The following is a 26,139-nucleotide window of genomic DNA, read 5'->3' on the forward strand; positions in this document are numbered from 1 at the left end:
TGGTCTCACTTTGATCATTAACTTGTCATCTTCCCAAATATACCTAATTAAACGACTGTCTTCCATGAGATTTCAAATTTTAGATATGCATTATTGCTTTCTTTTGGTATTGTGATCGATTATGATTCAGACTTAAAATTAAGATTTTAAGCACATTGTGATATCTCATTATTTACAAAAATATGAAATATAAATTAAACCATAAATTTTAATATATTTTAAAATTACAGCATAAATTTTAAATTCTAATAATATTAAGGCCAAATGATCAAAAAATGCCAAACTTTTTATGAAAGTTCCACAAAAGTCCAAACCTTTCAATTTGTCTTAAAACGTATAATTTCGTTTCAATTATGTCCAACTACACAATTTTGCTAATGTGACGCTAATGTGTGACATGCCACATTAGAGCCACATAGCTGCCGCATGAGTAAAATTACATAATTGGACATTATTAAAACGAAATTATGCGTTTCAGGAAAAATTAGATAAAATTAAAATGTTTCGACTTTTGTAAAACTTTCATAAAATGTTTGACCTTTTTTTATTTGACCTAATATTAAGTACAAACTATCAATTTTCTTACAATATAAAATATTAATTAATATTTAAAAAATATATTTATGTGAATGTAGGATACTCTTACGTTCCATATATATAGACAATATTTTTATATTTTTGTTTGAATTATACATCGTTTTTATTATTTGAATAGTTACTTATCATATTTATATATTCGTATGTATATATAAATATTAAGGAAACAAACGAGTAATACAATTTAAAACGTCTAAGTATATTGTAGATAAAATTAAAATTAAAAATCCTATAACTGATCTACGAAAATAAACGAAACAAAAATACAAATTTAAAAATACAAATTTTACAAATGTGAATAACTATGAGTCCCTGACATCAATTACACCCTTTGAATTTCCATTGATCTATTGTTCTGCTGATAATATATTTCAAACGATGATATAAAAATCTTAAATCTTCAAAAACTTAAATATAAAATTCGGACAATCTCTAATTTTTTTTTTTGAATAATTATTGAACAAAATAAACTCAACAAAACGGCATAAACACACACCAAATACTCACAAAACTCTCGGAAACAGAGCAGTTTAATTCAACTATAAAACTTATATGGACAGACAGAAGGAAAAGGGTGTTTTTTTTATCAAAACTAGAAAATCATCCCTTTCCGAACTCAATCAAAGGAGGATTGAATGAAAGAATTTAAATTTATATCACATGACGTGATAATTTTTTATTTGTTCAATTTTTTTTATAAAAACACATGTTTTAATTATTTTTAAATTTAACTCTTTTATGACAAACTAAGTTTAAATAGCTGGATTAAATAGATTATTCAATAATTTACATCTAAAAGAAAAGATATATAGGTCCCACTTATCTCTATTTATTGATACCACGTGTCCAAAACGATGACGTAAATATGTTTAAGTCTCTGCTTTGACACTGAAGCTATTAATGGCGAGAGGATAATAAAGGGCCAAATACACCACAAGACCCACGCCATTATTTAAAAAAAAAACCTTCTTTTATCAAGAAATAATAAACTTTTTGTGGTCCCACATTGAAGCATTAAGTCACCCATAAAATAAAGACACGTATAAACTTTTTAATTATATTTTAATTTTCTCAAAGTCTCTCGTTACCATACTCCCCATGCATATATTACTTTATTAGTACGTGAAAAGACACTTCTCATACAGGTGGCAGGTACACGTGTTCAGCCCGCGATCTTTGGTTCTTGTCGCCGGAAAGAGTCGCCGGAGCTTGACTTATCTGTCGGGATCTCTGAAACAAAATTATATCTTTGTTAATTGTTGTGTTGGATTTCATTTTTTAATATCTTCCCTCTTATAGATAACTTGTGTCCCAATTTAGGGAAGTAAAAGATGTTACTTCTTTATTAATTTGTACGCAAATGGAGAAATCTAATAGTGTGTTCTTTTGTAAAAAAATGTTGTGCTATTTAATACTATTTTCTTAGGAAACATAAGGTAAGACTTTTCCGGTTGCGGAAGTTTATATGCAGCTGTTTAAAGTTTGGAGATAAATTTTTGTCTTCCGTAAAAGACCTATTTGGCTTGAGTGGAGATTAATCTGGATTTGAAAAATCTTAAAAGGTGCAGTTTTATAATTGAAAACCGTTAAGAACACCGTATAATTACGCATTAAAAAAACATATAATGTCATGTGCTAAATTAAGAAATTAATACAGTAAAGATAGATTGGAAGAAAATTAAAACAAATTAATTAGTAGTAGATTTTACACCTATGAAGAATGCCAAATTCATAGCCCGGAATTTTGGACGGACATGAGATTAAACAAAATAATAAACTCATTGATCAATCTCATTTTTCTTAAATTACATGAAATTACTAACATCTAAAATTTCTGGTATTTCATATTCCAACATACTGCTGTAGCTAATTTCCCTCTCATCTTCAGTGCTGCTTCCTCCATTGAAGTACGTTGAGTTTGAGTTCAACGGTGCCGGACTTGAAGAAGGCGTCGATAAAACTGACGTGAACCCGAAATTAGAGGTTTCAGACGACGGGTCGATAATTCCTGTTTGGTGATGAGATCCATAGAAATTGTTGTAATTTTGTAGAGCTAAATAATCTTCTGGTAAATTTGAAGTACCCAATAAGCCATTTTGCCAATCTTGATTCATTTGAGAATTTTGGTCGGTGATATTCGAAGGGTAATTGTCCACATTTGGGTCCATTATTTGTGTTTCATTACAAAAGTTAACGTATGGACTTGTTGTGGTAGTGGTCGGCATTTCTTGAAACTGGTTCGGTTGAACAAATTGGTTTTGAACTTGGAGACTGCTCAGCTGATTTTCTTGACCATTTTGTTGAGAAATTACAAAGTTGTGGCTATTATTTTCACGTTGATTATGAGATGAGATGAGCGATGAGGCTAATCGGAGAAGCTCGGGGTTAACCATGGACTGAACCCCCATCAATCTTGATATGTTCATTTGAGATGCGTTGTAAAATGACGAGCCGAGAATTGAAGATAGGTCGAGAAGATCGAGCCTTGGACTATGAGTTACGGGGTCGATTCCACTTCGAAGTAGCTTTTTTCTAATGTGCGTGTTCCAGTAGTTCTTGATTTCGTTATCCGTTCTCCCCGGTAACCGAGCAGCTATTGCCGACCACCTATTATCAAAACAAAGTTCACTTCAATTATTAACTAAACTCAATAATGAGAGTTTACTCGGTTAATTCAGACAAATTATGATATCTTTTCATTTAAATATAACCAAGTATTGACTTAAATTGCGATAGTAACCTCCCGATTTGATAAATATGAAATGATGTAACCAAAATATAAGAAGTTTATAATTCAATAATTGTACAATTATTTAACCCTAAAAAGAACAAATATTAATTTGAGAAGTCTTACTTGTTTCCCAAGACACTGTGCAGCTGAATTATTGTCTCTTCTTCCTCAAATGAAAACCGACCTCTTTTAATATCAGGTCTTAAATAATTAGTCCAACGAAGACGACAGCTTTTTCCACATCTTTGAAGCCCTAAAACAATAACAAATTTCAAGAATTGAACAAAAAAATTTAGTTTCATCGAAATAAACCTCAAGAAAATAGAAAGTATATATAAATATAAACCATGCATACACTATTAAAATTTATGTAACGTACCAGCATTCTTTGGGAGTGTTCTCCAGTTGCCATAGCCATTTTTCTGTATAAAATCAATGAGTTTCTGATCTTCTTCAGGTGTCCATGGTCCTTTTTTGAGACCATTTTTGTCACAACAAGGTGCTCTACCCATGGTTAATTAATTTTAGAAACTTAAAATTATTAGGACTGTGTTTTTTAGGGTATTTGATTAGAGAGATAGATTGCAAGTTGTAAGAAAGAAAATTGGGTGTAGGGTCCGTATGGGGGACGTACTTGTGTATAAATAGAGAAAATAAGAAGGTTAAGAAACTTATAGAAAGTCAAAGGGATTCGGTGCCGTCCACTGTTTATCTCCATGGCTACGTGTCCATCCTTTTTGGACTAAATTAAAACTCAAAAAATAAAATTTAAAAAGCTGTCCTCTCTAAATTTAACAACATAAACATCATGCAAAAAGTTATTTACCAGTACTGATTAATATCTTAGCTTAACTTCATATGTGTATTTTTTTTTCTCAAGAACTTCATATATGTATATTATTTCGTAATATTACTTACTCCAGAATTATTTTTGTATTATATTTTAAAAATCTTATCGTTTCACAAAATCAAGAAATACTTAATAATAATTTTTATCGATGTTTTTTACTATAGCTAATATTCCGTTTGTCAAAATAAAAATAAAAACTACATAATAAATAAATTGTTTATTATATCTTTACAAAAGAGAATATTCTTATTATTACATTATTTGAGAAAATGATGGAGATTTCATTATATAATAATCAATAATAGAGTGCGTCGTATAAAAATTATAATTTGATTATTTTCGGTTAACTAAATAGAAAATTTATATCATGTAATGACATTTGCATAAAATATTTTTTAAAAGTAATTTATATTTATCATTTAACTAATAAAAATATATTTTTTTAATTTTTCTGGATCATTTAGAATGGAATTTTTTAGTATTCTTGAGATGAAAAAAGTATCAATTACTTATTTTTATTGTTTTTAAATCTAATATTATCAAATGTAATTATAAAAAATATACTATCAAATGTAGTGTGATGATGCTATAATTATAATATTTTAATTAGTTTTTTTAATTTATGAGCTAAAATCTTTAATAAAAATGTTGTATTTGCCTATCGTTTTCTTCTGGCTATAAGTGTCACTCCTGCCTTCCTGGATTTAAATTAGCTGTCACCAACCTCAAGTAGACACGTACCCCTTTGAGATACGACCTTTGATCAAGGGTTTCTGGATCTTCATGCATGCCACCATTTATATGAAAATGGCCGCTCTGCTATTATCTTTTAATTTAATAAGTACAGTTTTTTTAATTAATTTCTCTCTAAAACTCAATTTTGTCCCTTGATAGCTTGTTGACTGGGGACGCTGATATTGCATCTTTCATGGGTATTTAAGGCATTTTGCATGAAATTATAGGTCATTTTCCAAATGATTGAAACTAATCTGATAATTAATAGGTTAACTAAATAAGGCGTAGACTAAGAAATAGCATTTAATTCAGTATATCAATAATAGAGTGCGGCACTGTTGGCCAAAATATAGGAACATTTATGATACGAATATTGTGATAAAAGGCTTCTCATCCAATAATTTTTAAGATAAGGTTTTTCTTATTATTGTTATAAATAGTCACTTTTGCATGAAAATAAAAATTGGAATTAGGGTTTCAAAAGGATATAATTTAATAAAATGTAAAAATAATATTGTGTATGTGCAGTGGTGGACCCAGAAATATTTTATAAGGTGGTCAAAATTATATTGAAATTTTAAAAGATAAGTAAAATTGACAACAAATAAATTTTAAGGTGGGCAAACTATATAATTTAAGGTGATAAAATTATATTTTTCAATTCTATATTAATGTTTTTTAAAGGGACTTAAAATTATAAGGTGGGCAGTTGCCCACCATACGCTCTTCCTAAGTCCGCCCCTGTCTATGTGTAAGTAATTTAAGTTATTAGGTTAAGTAATTGTTTGATCTGATATAAAAAAAATTATGATAGAAAGTCTTAGATACAAAAATAAATTTGTAATTGTTCAAGCTTTAAGTTTAATGATAATTTATTTTAAAAAAAAGGTTTAATGATCATTTTGTCTGTTAATTAAATAGAATTTTTTTAAAAAAATTTCATCTAATAATTTATTTTTTTGGATGAAATTGTTAATTAATATAATCTCTACAGTCAAAAAGTTTATTATTTAATCTTTGCCAATTTATATATCTAATTAAATAATTATACAAGACCTTGCCCTTTATTATTTTCTTGACTAGCTCCGGTTCATTCATGCATGTCTATTCTCAATTATAAATTGTGGGAAATGACAAACTGTCCGGAAAAATATTTAGCATAAGCTAGCTTGCCTTTGATTCCGAAAAAATAAGACTAATCCAGATTGGTCTAATGTACCTAAAAAAATCAAATTTTTAAAAGGTTATAAATATATTTTTTAATCTAACTATTGTCGAAAAAATTATTTACTAACTATTCAATATTTTTTTAAAATCGTTCTAAAAAATATCCAAGTTAATTTATTTTCATAATATGATATCTCAATTGACAATTTTTTTTCGATTATATTAAGTACACTTTCAATTGATATGTAGTCAGAATTAATTTGATTTTAAAAAATTTAATAGATTTCCGAAAAATTAATCAAACTGATTACATAACTTTTCAAAATTTTAATACATTTTTAAAAAATTAAAAATTTAATTTTTTGGCAACTTTAGTACTAAATTATATAAGACAGAAGGAGCTGCCTATATATATAGTCAACATTAATTTAAAACCACAAAGGAAAATAATTGACTCTTAGTTCTTGTGTGAACACGAAGGACTCTTTGTTCTTGTAGATGAAAAAGGTTAAACTTATGAGTTATTGAGCCCACATAACATAATATCCATTTCTCATGTGAGGAAGCTATCGTCCATTGGTTCCAGCATCAAGAAATTAACAGTACTAGATATGGCTATTAAATTTTTAGAATCATTACTTTGTTTGTTAGTCATTTTGGCCACGAAACTTTAATTTGTTTCACTTTAGATTCCAAACTTCAAATTTTCAGACAATAAAAGTTTTTTTTGTGATTTCACAACAAATTAAGTCTTTGTAGCAATCGGGTGTTGCCATCTCCAGTGACGGAATCGTAATTTTTTTCAATACTGGCTATATATATATATATATGATCGTTTAGTCTGAGCTTAAATTTCATATAACCTCAATTTCACTATAAATTGCATCTTTTTTTTTCTTTAAAAATTTCAAAAAAATTCCAACAACAGTCCGGAATAAAACATATCTCAAATTTAAGGTGGTTTCAATCCAGCTCTGTCCATATTTTTTTCTTACATCAATGATTAATATTAAAAAAAAATCGCGCCAACTAAATTTTAAATATAGTATAAAGTTAAAATTATATCTTCATGACGTGATAAGATTTAGCTACTTCTAGACTTAATTTGATATGCTATCACCGTAAAACTCCGAGTTATTTGTAATTTGAAGTTTAATGGCTAAATTGAAACAAATTAAAGTTTCATAGACAAAATGAAATAGTTTAAACATCTAGTGACTCCAATTTTTTTTCTTGGACAAGTAACAGTGGTCTAATATCAATGATATGCATAGCCGCAATCCATGAATTTTGTTATATAAAACTCCACTGTTTCTCAGCCACAATTGCTTGATTTGATGTCAGCCTAAACGTCAGGAAACTCATTTTCATTGACTATGCTAACATTTATTGATTCAGCAATTACTTCTTCTATCAAACCTTCTAATTTTTTCACTTAGCCAAAGAAAAAAAAAACATATTAAAGACTTAATCACAATCTTTATAATCTTTAGAAGAAAAATGACAGTTTATAATTGCTAATAATGCATTTTACCACAAAATTTATAATAACTTGTTTCCAGCTACCTTTTCCATTTGATTTTCAATAGTTCAAAAACTTAATCACAATATTTTCTTCTTTTAGAATTCAAAATAGCATGATAGATTTTTCACGGTTCTTATAATTAAACTAAATATAAATTAAAGAGCAAATTACTCTAAGACCCCTCACGTTTGTCATAATTTATAATTTGGTACTTCTTATTTGAAAATCAAACGATTTTATACCTCAGTTTTGATTTTGTAAACTATAAACCCATTCTATTAGTTCCGTCAATAATTTGAAATGTACTTTCAAACGATTTGCTACCTCAATTTTAATTATATAAACGATTTGATATTCAACGATTTGTTATCTCATTTTTAAACGATTTGGCACCTCACATTTCATGCCATTAATGATTTACTACCTATAGTTTACAAAATCAAAACTGAGTTACCAAATCGTTTGATTTTCAAACAAAAGGTATCAAACTGTGAATTGTAAAAAAGGTGAGGGGTCTTAGAATACTTTTCTCTAAATTAAATATAAATAATTTTATAAATAGTGTTTCACTATTATTGTGAATTTTCAAACTTGACAAAATCATTCATCAATTTTTATATTTTTATAAATTTAAAAAACTGAGCTACTTTCTATTGGAAAAACACATGTAAACACCAAAAATATACACCGTTGCGGCAACTACATCAGTATTTTTTCAGTGTAAAATAAACCGCTACTCCAATTTGCTAAAAAAATAAAATTAATAATTGTTTTTGCCAAATTTTTGAATCCGTGTTGTATTTATAAAGCATACTAAAAATCATAATTTTTTTATAATTAATCCAATATAATTCTAGAGAAATTCTTAGGTAGACTCAGTCCACCACGTCATCTATAGACTAACCCTATCACATTATGACACGTCATTAAAATAATGGCACTATCGTAATTTACTATTTAAAAGTGTAAATAAGTAATAAACAAAATTACGATAGTGCCATTATTTTAATGACGTGTCATAACATTATAGGCTAGTCTACGGATGACGTGGTAGACCGAGTCTATCTAAGAATCTCTCTATAATTCTATTAAGTTCGGCTTTAGCTTAGTTAGCACTCAATATGGTAATCTAATGTTGTTATACCAGAAAGGAAAAATTCTTCTCTAGACCTAATTCATGTTTTATTAATGAACTCAACCAATTAGATATTAGAAAACTTAATATACAATTTTTAACATTTTATTGATTTGGGCCATAACTATTACCTAAATCGAGTCTAGATATTCTTTTACAGAATAAAATGCACAACTAGCAAGTCACAAATTTAAAGGAAGATAGGACTTTTAGGAGACAAATAAAGCCTTTTTGATTGGATAATGGGAATGAAAAAGGCGTTGAAAAGTAAAACAATACTCGAAAGTAAAATGATACTAGTCGGAAAGAAACAAGAATTTCAACTTTTAAGAGGTTAATTTCAAGAACTCCTTTTTAGGTTAATTAGCCCACTACACCCAAAACTTAAAGCAATTATTTCCAACTTTTAAAAGGTTCTATTTTCAAGTTTTAACACGCATTTTTCTAGACATATGCACTTTTGAAATTCATTGAAAAATAAATACTGTTTCACTATTTTTGTGTATAAAACCTATAGTATAAAGTACTTTGATTATTAGGTTCAATTTCTAGTCATAATAATTTTATACAGCTTCTACATAATAATAATAATAATAATAATAATAATAATAATATATTCATTATAATTAGCTCAACAATAATAATGGATGCATACCAAATTAGGGCACAAATAATGCATCTTCTTTGACAATTTATTTGCCTCCCTTTGGATTAAATTAAACTTTTTCTCAATGTTATTTATTTTTTTAATTAAGAAATCTGAAATTGCCAACAAGATGAGTTGGCTTAAATTGAAAGCTTAAACAATGCCACGAGGGAGCTAAATTTTATCATCAACAACGTCTAACTACGCCATCCTATCTTAAATTTAAATAAAAATTGAAAGGGGATTTTATCTAAATATTATATATAGATTCTGCAGAAGAAAAAATATTGGAAATTATCTGCATGGATGACGATTTTTCCATGTACCAAAACATGCATTTTATACTATTTATGTTCAATTGTTCAAATTAATTGTTATATATTAACGTACATTAATTAGATATAATTTCAACATTTACGCATCATCATGCAAGAAGTTTAATCTCATGAATTTGATCCACCTCATCTCATAATGACGTCCAATGTCTGCTTCTCTAAAGACAATCCTTGCTGTTTATTTCTGGACATTTAATTAGTCTAATTATGGTAAATCAGTATATAGTAATTATTATTATCCCCTGATATAAGTAGCTAGATTGTGACAATTTTTAGCTTTATTTATAACTGTTAAATATATTTATATTCTGCTAATACTTGTTTTAAAGATAGTACCAGTTTTAACTATATATATACTACACATGCAATTCATTTTATTTCCTTAATTTCTTTTGGCTGGAAATAAAGATTAACTTAATTAACAATTAGTAGGGAAGAAAATTGATATCATTTTTTTTGATGAATAAGAAAATTTATATCTAATAGTATTATTTTTAAAGAAAAAGAAATTATCAAAAGATTGTCTAAATTCACCTTATTTAGACATCAATTTTAAAAAATAGTTTACGGTCAAAATTCATACGTATTACATATATTCACAGATTGTATCACAATAAGAAATTAATTTTCCACCCAATTACAATTTCCTTCATTAGCTTGCTTGGATGCTCTTCTTACTCATAAATTAATTTTATTAATGCTCCTTAATTAATTCATAGATTAGTTTTTTCCATTTAGAATAGTATGATAATGAAAGCATTAAATAAACCATATTCTTAGGCTAATGTCCCCATGTTCAATGTCATTGAGACAAATGATTAATAAAAATATGTCCAAATCAGCAAATTAAATAGTGGATTCACATATAGATTTATCATTATAAAATTATAAGGAATGCTTACATATTGTACTTGAAATAGTAATTACTTGTCCAAATTTTAGGGTTTGCTTAGAAAACGGGTTACCCGAATCAGCTATAGACTTACGTGTTGGCGTTGACTCTACATAGATTTGGTCGATTTTCTATATATAAAATATATGTTTGTTGAATAATTATTCAAATATTTATATGTATTGAGCTATTAAAAATTGTATTAAACAATGAGCTGTATGATTGCTCCAACAAATTTAGAATACGGTAGAAGATAGACATTGTTTAAGAAATAATTCAATTTATTTATGGCTAATTATAGATACGAGATCCAATGTTTCTTTAGAAAGCCATCTAATTGTTACTATATTAAGCTATCCATGCAAATATGTTATCTACTTCACTAAAATAATTGACTACGTAGTCCATTTCTGATTTCATGTATTCAAACAGTATAAAAACTATAGGTTAATTATATTATTATTATGGGGATGAGTGATTAAAGCTTGGTATAGTGTTGGTAGAAAAACTAGATAACACCTGGCCTAAGTAAGATATGTTCAGAATATATTTCTAGATTTGGGTCTATCGTCTTATTGTAATCTGTGCAATATTAGTAAGTAATAAAAGAACATGTTAAAACAAGGTTGATGACTAGGACATACAAATATGGTAATTTCTGTGAAAATGGTTGATAAATGGCTGAATAATTTGGTAGATGATCTAGTTATGCATGGTCCTGTAAGAAAATAATAAATGTCAAAGGAACAGTAGTGGGAAATTTTTTGATAGTTTGTTACAATGGTCAAATAAGTGTATAAAAATAAAAAGATAAAAAAGAAATACATAGAGTGAAAACGAATATTAAAAATTTATTCATGAATGTATTTATTCATCAGCCTAATGTTCATGCTAAGCTGTATTTGTCAGTTACAATTTTTGAAATATGCCTATTGTAAATCACTGAGTACGTAATCGGGGCAATTTGATGGTTGAAATATGACCTGAAATTAAAAATAGAAGAGATCTTAAGAACGCCAGAATAGATTCTGGTCGTTCGCTCCTACGCTTGAATTAGTATATGTAAAAATCTATTAGCTATAGTTTTACCTTTAAAGGAGAAGGTTTGTGGCTGTAGAATTTTTCTTATCAATCTATATATTTATGTTGATGCCTCTGGAAGAATTTGTCAGCAGAAGACGTTCCATTTCATCAGAAAATATGTGGTCATTTTAATGCTTTTCATTCTGATATAGCTCATGTGTGAGCTTCACTTTATGACGGATTATCTTTATCTCGGCCATGAGTTAAGTTGTATGCTCGACTGGCTCAAAATCGATTATGAACTCCATAATACTATGCGATTCTCTGTTGGATTGAGTTTTAAATACATGCATGTGGTTTTTTATTGGCCTCAGCTTTTTAAACTTGTTCTAATCGAGTTTGAATTGTGAAAATCTGATAAAAAAAATTAAAGTTTTACGTTGCTTCCCATACGTTATTACCAACATATGTAGATATTCATTGCCTGAATCTTTTTACTCGGGTTTAGACACTCATAACTCATTCGGATAAAATAAGCTAATTATGATACTATAACAGTGCAGAGTCTGAGCAATCTTGCTCTTATTTCTTATAGGATGTGTTATGATACATAATGATTAAGGACCTTAAGGTAAACCCTGTCATTGCGAATTTGAACTAAACGTGTTCACAGCAGATTGGTCAATAGAGCTGAAATGAAAGTGTCCATATAGAATTTCACATGATTGATTGGTATCACAAAGAAATGAGAGATTTTAAATTTATTGTACAGACATCATTGGCACACGGCGTTCCAACAGACAATTTGCCTGCACGTTAAACGAAACCATTGATCATTATTAGAATCATGGACTTGAATAAATTGCCATAAAGACAATTCAACTGTACACATTATTAATGTGGTTTTATTTAAGACTACTTTTGTCCGATCGAAAATTCTGCAGAAATGTGTTGGACCAAATTTATACGAAGCTTAAATTAACCTTAAATGTGCCCCAAAAGAAGGAAATTTGATTGATAGTGTTAAACTTAATTATTTCAAAATGAACATTTACAAGCTTGAATTGAAAATCAGCTCGGAAACAAAAGACGTAAAAGGGTCAAAAACCTCGAGTGTTATTGCTGTCAAACAATTGCTGAGCTGGAAGCGATCGTCTCAAGTATCCGATCATGTAATTTGCCATTAGTTACAAGAATACCGCTGGACGGGAATATAATCCTTCGTTCAACTTGATCTGCTGTAAAGTCAAGTGGTTCTCCTTTCCAGTCACTGACCTGATGAAAAAGGTATCAAATGATTAGATTCAAAAAGAAATGAGGCAGTTATTGGTTCAGTTCTACAACAATTGATCAAACTGTAAAAATTTAATGGACAATGCAAAGCACAGATGCATAATCATGCAGAATCAAGATCCTCAGCTAAGCCAACAATATTTAAAAGCCAGCATAAGGCAAAAAACAAGAGGGGATGCTTCGTAATTTCACAATTTAAGAAGGAATTTAACACAGCATTGTTGATTTAATGAGATAATTTCAGTCATGACTTCAACCCAAATTACACATCCATGGAGGCAGAAGAGAAAATTCTTCAAGCAGATATCTTCCTGAAGGCAGTGTAAGAGATCATGTATTAATATTGCGTCTGCGAACTCGGTCAGGAATTTTCATTTTTCCTCTTTTTGCTCAAAAAGTTAGAATACCACGGGAATTAATCCATTACTCGTCTCATAATTTACATACCGACACAGTTGTAGAAGAAAATGGAGGTTGCTTTTTAAGGAGTTAAATGATTCTTACTGTTCTTAGTATATGCAGCAGCTTATTCATTTTACAGAAAATAGGGCCAGTTGCACAATTTTGTTGTTACCTCATAAAAAAATCAATCATTAACTTCATTGATCGTTCATTAGACGCCAATAAGAATATGGCAAATTGTCATTCCATGGATTATGCACTTGTCCCTACAGCAAAAATATATGATTCTAGAAGAAGCCAGCGAAGAATCACATACCTTTCCTCCTGCTTCATGAACACACAATAGGCCGACGGCATGATCCCAAGCCTATAGTAATTGAGTTAAAGCATCAGATAATCAACAACTTTGCTATATTTTTTTTGCTCCAAAGTACATTCTACCTTTGTGGTTCTCTGAGCCTTTAATCGAAGAATGAAGACTGATGCCCTACCTGAAGCCACCATTAGATACTTGCATAAACTGCATCCAAATATAGCTCTATCATGTAAATGAGATGGAAGTCTATTAATCCAGAAATTAGGCAATATTTACACTTCTTTAACCAGACAAACTAAAAAATGAAAAGAGAAAGAAATGCACAATTCTTCATCACCATCCAAATGCAAAAAAATCAACATAGTAGCTCTCCGCTATCTGAGACATGTCTCAGTTAGCTGCTTGTAGAATTGAGCTCCTCTAGATATATCATATTTTCACTTGATCAGTTAGGCTTTTAGTCTCACAAATGATACTAATGACACAATAGACTTTGATAAATAGTGAACACAATATCATAATACTAGCAATAAGACTTCGACCAGTCACAACCAAAGTGGAATTATGTAGCTGAAGATTGAACAAAGAAGACAGAACCTTCCACAGCATGTAGGCAGAATGAGAATCTCCTTATTGCCAACACTATCGGGGTCATTTGTGGCACTGAATGAAGCTGAAAGCGGCAATGAATCCCATGTTTGACTGTCTGAAAGGCAAAATTTTGCTCCAGGCACTAAGTGACATTCATCAACAATACATCTAGTCCAACCATCCAGAACTTGGGCTGATCTTCCGAGCGCATTTGATAGTTCCCTTCTCCATGTTCCACAGCCAACATGGGCAACCACAAGGGTCCCGGATCCAGATAGAAAGTTTCCAGCTTCATTGGCGGTTGTGTAGGAGACATTATCTGGCCAGTTGGGGCAACCCATAATACCTAAAACAATCTCTCCTTCGACTACAAGAGCCAAACCTACCTGCAATTTGATTAATGTGCAACCGATTAGGCAGTGGAAAAACCACAAAATGAATCAAATTACTAGAATGTGTTTGCCGGAAATTAGTGTCTTTGATTATCTCATGCGTAAAGAAACTAGATTATGTTCTATAAAAGAATTGAGAAATCGTCAAAACATTCAAGTTCTGAGAATTTCTCAAATAAAAAACAACAGAGAAAAGACAAAACATACAACATACAAGGCCTTATTTCCTCTGACAAATCCCCTTGTGCCATCAATTGGATCAAGTACCTGCATTGAATTTAAAAACCACGTCAGATACATATCCTATAATAATTCTTCCGGAAAATATTAAAGTTGACTATCCTGCTGCAGAGCTAACTGATCAAAATAACAATCACAAATCAGTTCTAAATAAATTTTAATATGTATATATATAAGTTTAGTGGCATACTTCGTTAAATGTAAATAGCAGGCAATTAGACGGTGTATGATTTACTAAAACAGCCATAAATGATTTGAATAAGAAAATCACACCAACAAAAAAAAGCATGGATAATTTTGTCGAACAGTTGAATCTACCCAATATGTGGCTGGCTTTGTTCCATAAACAATAGGATTCTTCCCACCTCTGTCAATTGCTGCCAGGACGTTATCATGTTCCAATGGTTTATCCTCTGAGCTGGCATGATCAGTAACCACACTCACAACAGAATCCACCAGATTATTTGCGCGTACGAAACCAGAATCCTCTTCAGCAACCAAGGGAATACTAGGAAAGAGTTTACCCAGTTCTGTACAACCAAAATATAAAGAAGAATTTTACCTACCAGAAAACACAAAACATATAGAATAATCAAACGACATCATGATAAAATTCTCACTAGGAAGCCTACGAATGCAAGAATTGAACTCATTTTAATTCTAATTAGTCAACCATAAATGCATCACGGATTAATCAATCCTCGTAAAGTGTTTGACAGCCAAACAATTCAATTAAATTCTCACACATTGGTAAGATCATAGCTGTTTTAATTTTTTTCAAACATAAACATTTAGAATCAAATGAATTTCATAGCATGCAAACAAATGAATAAACATGTTTAGCGCGTTTTTCGCCTATTTTTCAGATTCGCATACAATAAAACATAAAATTGATTTAAAATAACAACACACACAAGATAGAAATAATTCGATTTTCATGAACGGAATCCGAATACCTAAGCTGACAAGAGCCTGAACTCCAAAATCAGCAATAGTGACCGGAGTCTGATCATTCTTTTCAACTATACTTCCATCGCTAGATAGAAGAGATTTTTGAACCTGCAAAATAACACATAAATTTAATGAAAATACAAAAGCAAATAAAAATATAAGGAATTAAATATAATGCTTACGTCTACGCAAAGACGACAGGCTCTCTCCACGACTGCGACGGCAGCTTCGAGTTCACGGCGGTACTTTGCCTCGCGAATCGGAGACGGAAGACTTGACCTGAAACATATAGCGCCGAGAAAATAGATTTGATTAAAAAAATGTGATGTTATAAAATGAGGAAATTAGAGAAGAATTGAGTGGAGTGGACCTTACAGGAGAGAAACATGTTCGGCGTCGAGGTGCGAGTGACGGAGGACGGTGGTGATGGAGGCGGAAGTATCGGACGGCGATGGAGGAAGAAGCGGAGGAATGTAGAAGGTCCATTGGAGTGTGAGCGAGACTGGCTGGTTGGCAGTTGCTCTTCCTCACATACAGAGAGAGGATTTAATTTAACGATTCCCGGTTTTACATGTTGGTTATCAGTTGTGAAGAGCATCATGGGCCGAAATGTAGGCCTCTGAAAAAGGTAACCGTGTTTTTATGTGGCCCAACTAAAATTTTGACTGGTCAATTGCAGTATACCATTTCTGTTTGATTTTTTAAAATTTGTTGATTTAACTGAGTTATTTTGTAAACTCATAATTTACAATTTGCATTTTTTATTTAAAAATAAAACAATTTCAAACTTAATTTTTTAACAATTAAAAGTTTAATTTCGTACTCATTTTTAAATGATTTGATATTTTCAAACAATTTAATACCTCACTTATAATTCCGTTAACGATTTGATACAAAAATTTGAAATAATGCTGTACTGTTTGTATAATTAAAAATGGAAAATCAAATTATTTAATTTAAAAAAATATTAAATTTTAATTTATGATATACATGGAAGCTTTATATTAATTTACTCTTAATTGTTTTTATCAAAATAATTAATAAATTAAAAAAAACATGATAATTTAATTATTTTTCAGAAGATAGTAATATAACATTTTTGATCTATTTTTCCTAACACAAATATTAATTATATAATCAAGTTCTAAAGTATCCTTTAGTTGATTTTTACTCTTAAATTAAATTTGATTTACACATAATCAATTTTATCCATAAAAATCAACTAAACTACCTTAAGATGCAATTTTACATAGTCAATATATAAATAATATTACATTTAATAAAATATAGTTTAAAAACTTGCTATAAATTCAATAAATAATTCTAAAATTTGAATATCAAAAAGTGAAATGACGTCAAATATTAACACACTTTATCCTTATCTTATTACAAAAATTAGTTGGTTGAAAAATAATATCTGTTTTGTGTATATCCAAATGTGGCTGCCTACTCAGCCTTCAGCCCCACGTTTCATCGTTCTGCTTCATTTCTATAAATTTCAAATCAAACTCATCCAAACAAAAATTAATCAAAATCCACCAAACTCATCAAATTTATTCATGAGCAGAGTTATAAACCAGGCCGTAACGAGATTATTGCAGGGGATGAAAGATCAGGCGCCGAAGTGTGATCGTCATTCTGCAGCTTCATCAAAGACGCCGGCGGCACGTTTCTCCGGTGAGACTAGTGGTGCTTTTAAGCAAGCTGAGGAGTCTCTCAGGACTGTCATGTATTTGAGCTGTTGGGCTCCTAATTAGTGAACTCGGGTTCAATGAAATCAACCGACTCGGCGACTCAGTTATGTACTCGTTAATTATAGAATTAAGGTTTTGAATATTAGTAGTGGTTTTGCTAATTGTAATTAATCCTTTTCATGTTGTATATATGTGATTCAATATATGACTGTTAATATTATGTATATATTTTGAGATAATTTATAATGGATCATCTAATCAACTCTTGCCAATTTTTGTTTCGAATGCAAGAGAAAATCCTCATTAGCAATTGAGTTTTGCAAACATTATTTTTACTTGGTGATGATAGTTTGACCAGTTTAATTATAATGTTTGATATTTAATTACATTATAATAATTAAAATTAGTCATTTTGAATTTTTTGTTTTAACTATTATAAATTGTTTTCACATTTTGTTACCCGAAATATAATTAGTGGTTACTGTTAGCGATAGATTTAAAACTTTAAAAAAGTTTAAATAACAGGCCTATGGAAGGTTGGAGTTCGACCCCAACCTGCCGGAATGCACGGCGAGAGGTGTACTCACTGAGCTACATCTTCATGAGTAAATTGTTTTCACATTTAAATCATTCTCATATTTTTATTGTCCATTGACTAATGCTTATTTAAATTTATGCCACTTTCTTCACAGCTATACACGAATTCGAATTCAGAGCGTGTTAATAAATTCAGACCATAATTCAAATGTTGCGATTAACTAATATCTTCTTCTATGTTAGATTTAGTTCAATTGGCTCAAATACATTTTCAGATAATATTCACTAATTTAAATTAGTTAATTATAATTAATTTAATAATTAAATCATAAACAATATAAACCACTAAATGCGACTGTTAAGGCTTGCAACATTGGGCTTAGTTAAGGCCGTAAGTGGGCCATTTTGATAGGATGGTTCACTTTCATCATAATCCAGATTTCATGTTTCCATCTCCACCACACAAAATCATTACAAAACCAAGCTGATAAGCCTGCTTTACTATGCTCTTCCTACACACTTCAAAAAAAATCCATTCTTGCACATTTCCATTCTAAGTACTGAAAAAAAATGATTTCACTTAAGAACTACCAATCAACACTCATCTTCAAACCTGTAGTTCACCAAAAAAACATAACAAAACATTCGAATTTCGGTCCGAACAAGGTAACTTGCAGTAGAAGAAAACTTGAAGTGAAAGCATGCAGCAGCAAACAAGAGAGACAGACTTTTCTAAGTCTTGAAGAAGCTGGTTTAGTTGAAATGTCCGGTTTAAGCTCTCATGAACGCTTTCTGTGCCGATTAACGGTATTGATTAATTTACTTCTGTCTTGATTATTTTTTTAATAAAATAATTATATAGTGTATGATAAATTCTATATGTTGTGTATATTCAGATATCATCGTTGAACCTTTTAAAGGTAATATCAGAGGAAGAAGGATGTGCAATTGAGGAGCTAAATGCTGGAAGGCTATGTGATTGGTTTGTAAAAGATAGAGCTAAAAGAGACCAAAATATAGAGTCTGCTGTTCTTCAATGGGATGATTCTGAATTTCAATTTTGACTTTTTTAATACGTAAATTAATATTTTGTCCCCCTTAATATTTTGTACTGACTAATTTAAATCCAAACATACGAAATTCACATGAAATTGTTTCTATTAGATTTTAATTCATCTGTATAAATATAATGCAAAATCTGCTTCCTCTCAGAAGAACTATAATCCTGAAGATTAAAACTAATGCTATTGCAGAAGGTAAATCTCACACATAGATCAGATTTTAAAGTCAAAACTAATAGAAAAACAGAGCTATTTTATGTAGTTAGCCGGTGATCAGATTTTGAAGTCAAAGGTAATAGAAATTTATAGCTATTTACTGTCTTCAGTTGCTATGTCAAGATCCTTAGCTAAACAAACCAAGGCTTGATAATCATACCGTTGGCGTCTGTTGTTGAGGAACTCCGAGTTCACAGGCTTTCACTCTTTCCGCAAACCGAAGAGAACGCAGTGATTCGCTAACGGAAATGGGGTCCGGTGAAATATTTACAAACATCAAGGTTTTTGAATCCCTGCTTAGACAAGGCTGCTCACAGCAAGACCAAAATTAGAAAGAGAATGGTTTGAATTTCATCTGAGTAGGGGTGAGCATCGGTCGGTTCGGTTGGAAATTTTTCGGTTTTTTCGGTTTTCGGTTTGGAAAATTCTCAAACCGAACCGAACCGAACTTTTAGTTTGGAGGTGAAAAAACCGAACCGAACCAAACCGAATTTCACCACTTTTTATTTTTTAAAAATTTTTTATATTAAAATTAATTGAAATATTAAATAATTAGAGTATAATAAACTTCCATATATGTTTAAATAACAATTATTAACTTATATATCAACAATAATTAAGATATAAATACAAAAAACATATAAATATAAGTATATATGTATATTATTTTTAAAAAATATATATATTTTATATTAAAGTTCGGTTAATTCGGTTTTTCGGTCGGTTCGGTTTTCAAAACACCCAAACCAAACCGAACACCGAACACCAAACTTTACCTAGAGTAGAAACCGAACCAAACCGTTTTCACCGAAAAACCGAACCAAACATCAAAATTCGGTTCGGTTCGGTTCGGTTTTTCGGTTTGGTTCGGTTCTTGCTCACCCCTACATCTGAGTGAACACGAAATAATGTTGTCCGTAATTTAGTTCAAGCACAAATGTTGACAGAACCAGTTTTTACCTGGAGAAGATCTGTCAACTTGGAGTTCCTAAACGGAACATGATCTTCCTTCTTTGCCAAGGCAGATATTACACCGCTCAAACACCACAAACTTTCATTGACGGCCTGTTTATAAAGAAATTTAAGATAAAGATGCTGCTTATATTATAACCTTTTTTCTACTAGAAAGCTTCCAAGGAAAATACCAGAGTTTCCTTCAACCTATCATCTATTGGTCCACTCTTTGTGAATCGCGCGCTTTCAGCAAGGTCAATGAAATTTAACACACCTTGCACTTGTTGTTCAGTTTTCTATTAAATATAAGAAAGAAAACAAACATATAGGCGTTTGTTCAAAAACAAACAAGCGTAACGACAGGAATAGGACATAACGAACCTCATGCACCCCAAAGATTCGTAATGTGAACACGAAATGACTTCTGGATGACTGCTCATTCATGTGTGTCTTACTTACAGACCTAAAGAACATTGCAACAAATTAACCTTAACAACTACTTCCTCCAAAAACTGCATATGGACAATTAAAATAAATCCACAACCTTCTAAATGTAGTCAAATATAAGATCCAGCAACGCCGATTATAGTGCACATTACTTTATTACCTGCTTCGTGCCACTTGTAGTAGAAGAGATGAGACTTCTTGGATGCTACAGACATCAACAATTGTCAAGTCAGTGACAGTTGTATTGCCATTGGCATCGTGTTTAATGGTATACTGCTCCCCGCCACTTTCTGTACTAGTTGATCTATTTGTTGACAGTAGATCACGAATGTTATCATTGTAAATCTCCAATGCTGAAGCCTATCATTATTTGAAAGAACAATTGTTAAATATTCATCTCGGTAATATGTGAAAAACACAAATTTTATTTGGATTACCTGCATTTTAAACTTCCAACCCTGTGCTGAAAGGGACTGGCTTGTTTGAAAAATCTGTTCAAGGGAGCGAGGTATAAGCCCTTTCTGTTCTGCATCGCCTGTCTTACCCATCATTGTGTAGGTTTTCCCTGACCCAGTCTGACCGTAAGCAAAAATGCATACCTGTAACAAACTCCAACACAGTAGCACCAGTTATGCATAGCTCTACTAAGGCAAGAAAGCGCAAAATAAACGTCTGTTCATATGCACTCGCAAAAATACCATTACTTGTCAAAAAAACTGCTACACTAAGATAACATCTTTGCATGCATGCTGATAATCTAAAGATATGCCGTGATTTTCATCGTAATTTCATTTATTTACATTTGTTGCTGGAAGTAAGCCTGGCCATATCTCTTCTTAACCACAGATATAACTGCTGAACATGCTCAACTAAGGACTAGGTCATTATGTAGCCGGTTCTAAAAACTAGGTAGGAAGAAGACTGACCTTGTAGCCATCAAGAGCACTTTGTACCAAGTGAGATATTTCAATAAAAACATCCTGTTGGCAAGTACCATGACTAAACACCTTGTCAAATGTGAAATGATAACTCTGCCCTGTTTAGAGTAATATAGCACTATATAAGAAACTGGCAAACATTTGCTCATGCAATAAATTAAAATCAGTCACAAGGAAACAATCTATTGTACCGCTTTGTGTCAATTCAATTCCCTGGCCAAGAGTTTCTAATGTTGTAGGATAGGATACAACCGGGCCTCCTGTTTCAGCACCATCATCTGCTAACAAAGGTCGCACTCTACAGAATACACGAATATTACCCTTTAATTCCTGCAACACAGCACAATTATTAGTAATTTAGTACTTATGAAATCACAAACTTACATAGGATTCAACACAGCCCAATTATTAGTAATTTAGCACTTATGAAGTCACAAACTTACATAGGATTCAACACAGCACAGATATTACCTTTAACTTTTCATTTGCAGCAGTTAGCTTCTGCTCTAACAGATATATCTGTTGTCTTTGGGCAGAGCATGTTTCCTACACGAAAAATTCACAATCTCAGAAAATTGCCCAATGTTTATGTGAGTGAATGACTTTATGATGTGATTTGAGCAAACCTCCAAAACAATTGACTTTGACATCAGATTATCCATCTCAGCTGAACTTTCATTATTCTTTGCTACTTCAGCACTTAAGGCTTCCACCTGTTCTATTTGACAATTACGGTCTTCTTCTAAGAGCAGCATTAGATCTCGATGGAATTTAACTTCATTTCTTTCTCGTTGCAGTGCATCTCGAAGGCATTTAACTTTGTTATGTAACAATTCGTTCTGATTCAAGGCCTCATTCTGGGAATCCTGAGAAGTAAGGAGAGAAAGGAATACAACAATAAGATGACACATATTTTTATCCTGGAAAAAAGTTTCATTTTAAGCTATAAGCTAATTCCTTATCATAGAACTTACTATAGATAAAGAATATTGATGCCTGAGCGAGCTACAGGAGCTACTTAATGTTCTAAAGTTCTCCATTAAAGCTTCATTCCTTTTCTCTACCCGCTCAAGAGACTCTCTAGCAGCTTCAAGTTCATCATACAGTCTACCACAGTACTGTTGCAAACCTCCGTTGTACCCACGCAATCTCTTGTTCATATCATCCAGAAAAGTGACCTGCAAATTTCAACCAATTAAGCTTAGAATCAACCAAAATTGGTGGAAAACAAGATGCAAAACCTCTAAATAAGTCAGATATTACCCTCTGATTGGCTGCTGCTAAATCTTGTTGAGCCTTTTCAAGCTCTTCCGAGAGAGAAACCTGTAAAATTTCTGCGGAAATTCGAGCTTTCGTTTCTATCCTATGACATTCAATTGCATCCTGGTTGTCATAACATAAATTCAAAATTCAAAAACAGACATAAGTATTCTAAATCTTACAACATCAGTGCATGCACTCTTATTCTTACCGATTTTTCGGACTCTTCCTTCTTTAAATTCTCCTGCAAAGAACTATTCTCACGCCTCAATTCAAGAATGATAGCATTAAAGTTCTCCTCCTGAGCTTTCATCTCCACCTCTAACATCAAGCAAGTGAATTTCAATTTCAATGCTGTTCTTAAATCATTAAAATATTGCATATCACTCGTAACAACTAAATTGACTGTCATGAAAAATTATACCATACAACCGTTGCCCCATGTCATTCGTGCAATGAACCAATAATACGTTACTCATATGAAATATTTAATGATAAAAAATAAAAATAAAAATTATTATTGCGAATGCTCGTGATTGACATGGCATAACGGTTGTATGGAATGAACACTCGTACGTATAACCATGTATGGGGCAAAATAAATCATCAAAAAGGTGGTGAAAAGTTCATTAAATAATATTCAACTCAATTTGAAAAACTAAGAAGAATACCAGTATCGGCACATTTTTTCTGAGAAGAATCGAGTGCAATTTGAAGCTCATGTTGCTTAGCAAGATTAACTTCATCCCTCGTAAAATCCTGCCGTTTACGTAGGTTTTGTCTTCGAGAAGACATCAAACTGTAACTCTACAAAATTCAAGCGATGAGTTATTACTTTGGTCCGAGAGTATGGCTCTGGGAATCGATTTTTGCGCTCCAAAACCTTATAATCTAATCCCACTCAAAAGTATTGCTAATTTACTAAAATATCCTCTCTCCCTTGGATAGAAATTAGGGTTAATACCCTATTTATCCTTATAATTAACAAAAAAAATTGTATTAGCCCCTCTTTAATTAAATTTCTCTTTTTAAGCTATTTTTCCATGTAACTCGCAAAATTGTTCAGCTAGGCGTAGTTCGCAGAATTGTTCTACGAATTAAAGACAATTCGCATAATAATTCTGCAACTAACCCCCTGACTCCACGCTGGCTGACCAGCGTGATGCCATGTCATCATTTCACATGCTCATAAAATGGTTCTGCGAGCCACTATGAAAAGAATGTTAATATGATCCTTGTTAATCTTTATGTTGATCGAATTGAACTAAAAAAATGTTAATCGAATTGAGAAAAAAATAAAATTTTCTACATACAATTGAGATGTTTTAAAATTTATGATTAAGTTTGAGAAAACATATACTACAATTTATGAATTTATTTAACATTGCCCCACTATTTTATTTACTTGATATAAAGTAATATTTACAAATATAAACTCATCGTTATTTATTAAAAAATCAATTGGTATTTATTTATTACTAATTAAATCTGTTTCCTTTAGTAAAATATTGTGAAATCTATTAAAATTTTAATTCTCGTTGATTACTAGCTAATGATAGGTCTTTTACTAAATTTATTAGCTAAATTAAAAATAAAAAAGTATAATTTATTTTTTAAAGAACGCTTTTGACATGAGACTTTCTTTTTGTGGCTGTCATAGAAAAGATACACTCTCGACCCCCCTTCCTTCCTTCCCTGCAAATGGGGAGTGCATTCTCGTGTATTTCCGATAATTGTTGTAAGACAAGGACATGTCGACCCCAACACCACATAAACTTAAACCCCTCGAATGCGTATGTGATACATGAGGTAACTGTTGTAAGTCGAGGACCTATCCACCCCACCACCACATAAACTTAAACCCCCTAAATGCTTATGTGATACACGAGATAACGCGAGCGCGGTAGAATGTGGCTAAAATTCCGCAATTGCCGAGGGAGGGGTTGACGATGATGAAGAAGTACCCAAAAAGAAGACGTTTTGTTACCGGCCGACGGCCTACAAGAAGAAGATGTTGATGGCTACCTGCCAGCTCGTTCAACTACAGATGATGAGGACTCATATCATGAACCTTAAGGTAAGAATGGCGCATTGAATCGCCAAAACGATGATACATCTGACGACGGGGTTGAGAATACCATCCACCTCATCATGTCATTTAAAACTCTCTGACCCATGTATTAAAAACCGAACCAGTGGCCGAACCGCCGAGGCCACCGGTTCCTGGTTTAACAAATTTTAAAAAATATAAAAAAATTAGGCTCACTGGTTCAATCCAGTTTGATCCGGTTCAACCCGGTCCAATCCGGTTCAACTAAAAGATCCCGTTTTTCGCTTTTTTAGACCGGACCACCGGCCGGATCCCGATCGACCGGCCGGTCCGGACCGGTTTTCACTGCTCCTATTTTTGTGTTCTGTTTTTAATTATAATTTTGGTTGATTTTGAACCAAGCATTTTGTTGATTCGTTAGAGGGAAAGCGGGAGGTAGAGCTTCGTTTATGATTCGAAATCCATATAAATTCAACTCAAATAAATTTAACTTCGTGGAGTATAAATGGGTCAAAATTGCAACCCGAACCAATATAATGATATGCAATTTAATTAAATAGTTAATATATAAAAGAAAATCAGATCTTTTTACCTGTAAAGGGATGAAAGGTGGGGGAAATCAATCGATAAACATACTAAAATTATATGAAAAAGAAGTGTTTTTATTAAATCTTAACACAACAATGTTAAATGTTTTTAATATTATTGATCTAAATATTTGGTGGTTGATAGATTATTTTTTATTTGCGTTTTGTATGATTTTTCTGCTTTAGGCACCGTTTGGATTGATGGATTCTAAACGATGAATTTTATACAATCCATGGATTTGGACAAAATCTATCGTTTGCCTAGAAAAAAAATTAATAAAATCCATGGATTTACAAATTCCCTCATTTTCTATAATCCATCATTTTTGAGGGTTTTGATTTCCCACCTACTAGGTGGGAAAGTCCAAATCCACCATTTTTTTATAGATGATGGATTGTTATATTATTTATTATTTTCCATAAATAATATTAAGAATCCATTGATTTTATATTCAATCCAAACGATGGAATTTTAAAATCTATAAATTTAAATTCATTGATTTAAAATCCATCGATTTTGCTAAAATCCATGAATTTTAAAAACCCTCAATCCAAACTGTGCCTTATTTAGTTT

General features: G+C 31.3%; 4 protein-coding genes across 4 annotated transcripts; 1 reads left to right on the plus strand and 3 right to left on the minus strand.

The window, feature by feature from the left end:
• Positions 1-2,264: 2,264 nt before the first annotated feature.
• On the minus strand, positions 2,265-3,946 carry LOC126672647 (transcription factor MYB102-like). The gene is made up of 3 exons (XM_050366602.2): positions 3,708-3,946; positions 3,452-3,581; positions 2,265-3,204 (listed from the first exon to the last, which is right to left on the minus strand). Exons 1-3 carry the CDS (start codon positions 3,838-3,840, stop codon positions 2,403-2,405), a joined length of 1,065 nt encoding a protein of 354 aa, XP_050222559.1. The 5' UTR covers positions 3,841-3,946; the 3' UTR covers positions 2,265-2,402.
• Positions 3,947-12,253: 8,307 nt separating this feature from the next.
• On the minus strand, positions 12,254-16,373 carry LOC126665803 (putative PAP-specific phosphatase, mitochondrial). The gene is made up of 10 exons (XM_050358721.2): positions 16,192-16,373; positions 16,004-16,100; positions 15,827-15,929; positions 15,189-15,400; positions 14,838-14,897; positions 14,245-14,624; positions 13,773-13,851; positions 13,648-13,698; positions 12,745-12,911; positions 12,254-12,445 (listed from the first exon to the last, which is right to left on the minus strand). The coding sequence occupies exons 1-9, from the start codon at positions 16,305-16,307 to the stop codon at positions 12,762-12,764; spliced, it is 1,248 nt and encodes a 415-aa protein (XP_050214678.1). The 5' UTR covers positions 16,308-16,373; the 3' UTR covers positions 12,254-12,445; positions 12,745-12,761.
• A 2,161-nt stretch (positions 16,374-18,534) lies between these two features.
• On the plus strand, positions 18,535-19,203 carry LOC126665374 (uncharacterized). Its single transcript, XM_050358158.2, has 2 exons — positions 18,535-18,859; positions 18,949-19,203. The coding sequence occupies exons 1-2, from the start codon at positions 18,623-18,625 to the stop codon at positions 19,114-19,116; spliced, it is 405 nt and encodes a 134-aa protein (XP_050214115.1). The 5' UTR covers positions 18,535-18,622; the 3' UTR covers positions 19,117-19,203.
• Positions 19,204-19,273: 70 nt separating this feature from the next.
• On the minus strand, positions 19,274-23,773 carry LOC126665365 (kinesin-like protein KIN-14D). The gene is made up of 14 exons (XM_050358146.2): positions 23,600-23,773; positions 23,140-23,249; positions 22,932-23,051; positions 22,643-22,846; positions 22,295-22,534; positions 22,140-22,214; positions 21,860-21,998; positions 21,657-21,766; positions 21,168-21,329; positions 20,891-21,090; positions 20,665-20,746; positions 20,475-20,579; positions 20,290-20,394; positions 19,274-19,636 (listed from the first exon to the last, which is right to left on the minus strand). The coding sequence occupies exons 1-14, from the start codon at positions 23,721-23,723 to the stop codon at positions 19,484-19,486; spliced, it is 1,929 nt and encodes a 642-aa protein (XP_050214103.1). The 5' UTR covers positions 23,724-23,773; the 3' UTR covers positions 19,274-19,483.
• Positions 23,774-26,139: the final 2,366 nt, after the last annotated feature.

Source organism: Mercurialis annua, linkage group LG1-X, assembly GCF_937616625.2.
Source record: "Mercurialis annua linkage group LG1-X, ddMerAnnu1.2, whole genome shotgun sequence".
Lineage (NCBI taxonomy): Eukaryota > Viridiplantae > Streptophyta > Magnoliopsida > Malpighiales > Euphorbiaceae > Mercurialis > Mercurialis annua.

Excerpts from the sequence above, each read along its gene's own strand:
- LOC126672647 (XM_050366602.2), bottom strand. The coding sequence starts at position 3,840 with ATGGGTAGAGCACCTTGTTGTGACAAAAATGGTCTCAAAAAAGGACCA. Across the intron at positions 3,582-3,707 it reads AACACTCCCAAAGAATGCTG|GGCTTCAAAGATGTGGAAAA; the intron begins GTACGTTACATA and ends TTATTGTTTTAG. Across the intron at positions 3,205-3,451 it reads CACAGTGTCTTGGGAAACAA|GTGGTCGGCAATAGCTGCTC; the intron begins GTAAGACTTCTC and ends TTTTGATAATAG.
- LOC126665803 (XM_050358721.2), bottom strand. The coding sequence starts at position 16,307 with ATGGACCTTCTACATTCCTCCGCTTCTTCCTCCATCGCCGTCCGATAC. Across the intron at positions 16,101-16,191 it reads ACATGTTTCTCTCCTGTAAG|GTCAAGTCTTCCGTCTCCGA; the intron begins GTCCACTCCACT and ends TATATGTTTCAG. Across the intron at positions 15,930-16,003 it reads CCTGTCGTCTTTGCGTAGAC|GTTCAAAAATCTCTTCTATC; the intron begins GTAAGCATTATA and ends GTTATTTTGCAG.
- LOC126665374 (XM_050358158.2), top strand. The coding sequence starts at position 18,623 with ATGATTTCACTTAAGAACTACCAATCAACACTCATCTTCAAACCTGTA. Across the intron at positions 18,860-18,948 it reads GCTTTCTGTGCCGATTAACG|ATATCATCGTTGAACCTTTT; the intron begins GTATTGATTAAT and ends GTGTATATTCAG.
- LOC126665365 (XM_050358146.2), bottom strand. The coding sequence starts at position 23,723 with ATGTCTTCTCGAAGACAAAACCTACGTAAACGGCAGGATTTTACGAGG. Across the intron at positions 22,535-22,642 it reads ATCAATATTCTTTATCTATA|GATTCCCAGAATGAGGCCTT; the intron begins GTAAGTTCTATG and ends CTTACTTCTCAG. Across the intron at positions 20,395-20,474 it reads ATAGGTTGAAGGAAACTCTG|GCCGTCAATGAAAGTTTGTG; the intron begins GTATTTTCCTTG and ends CTTTATAAACAG.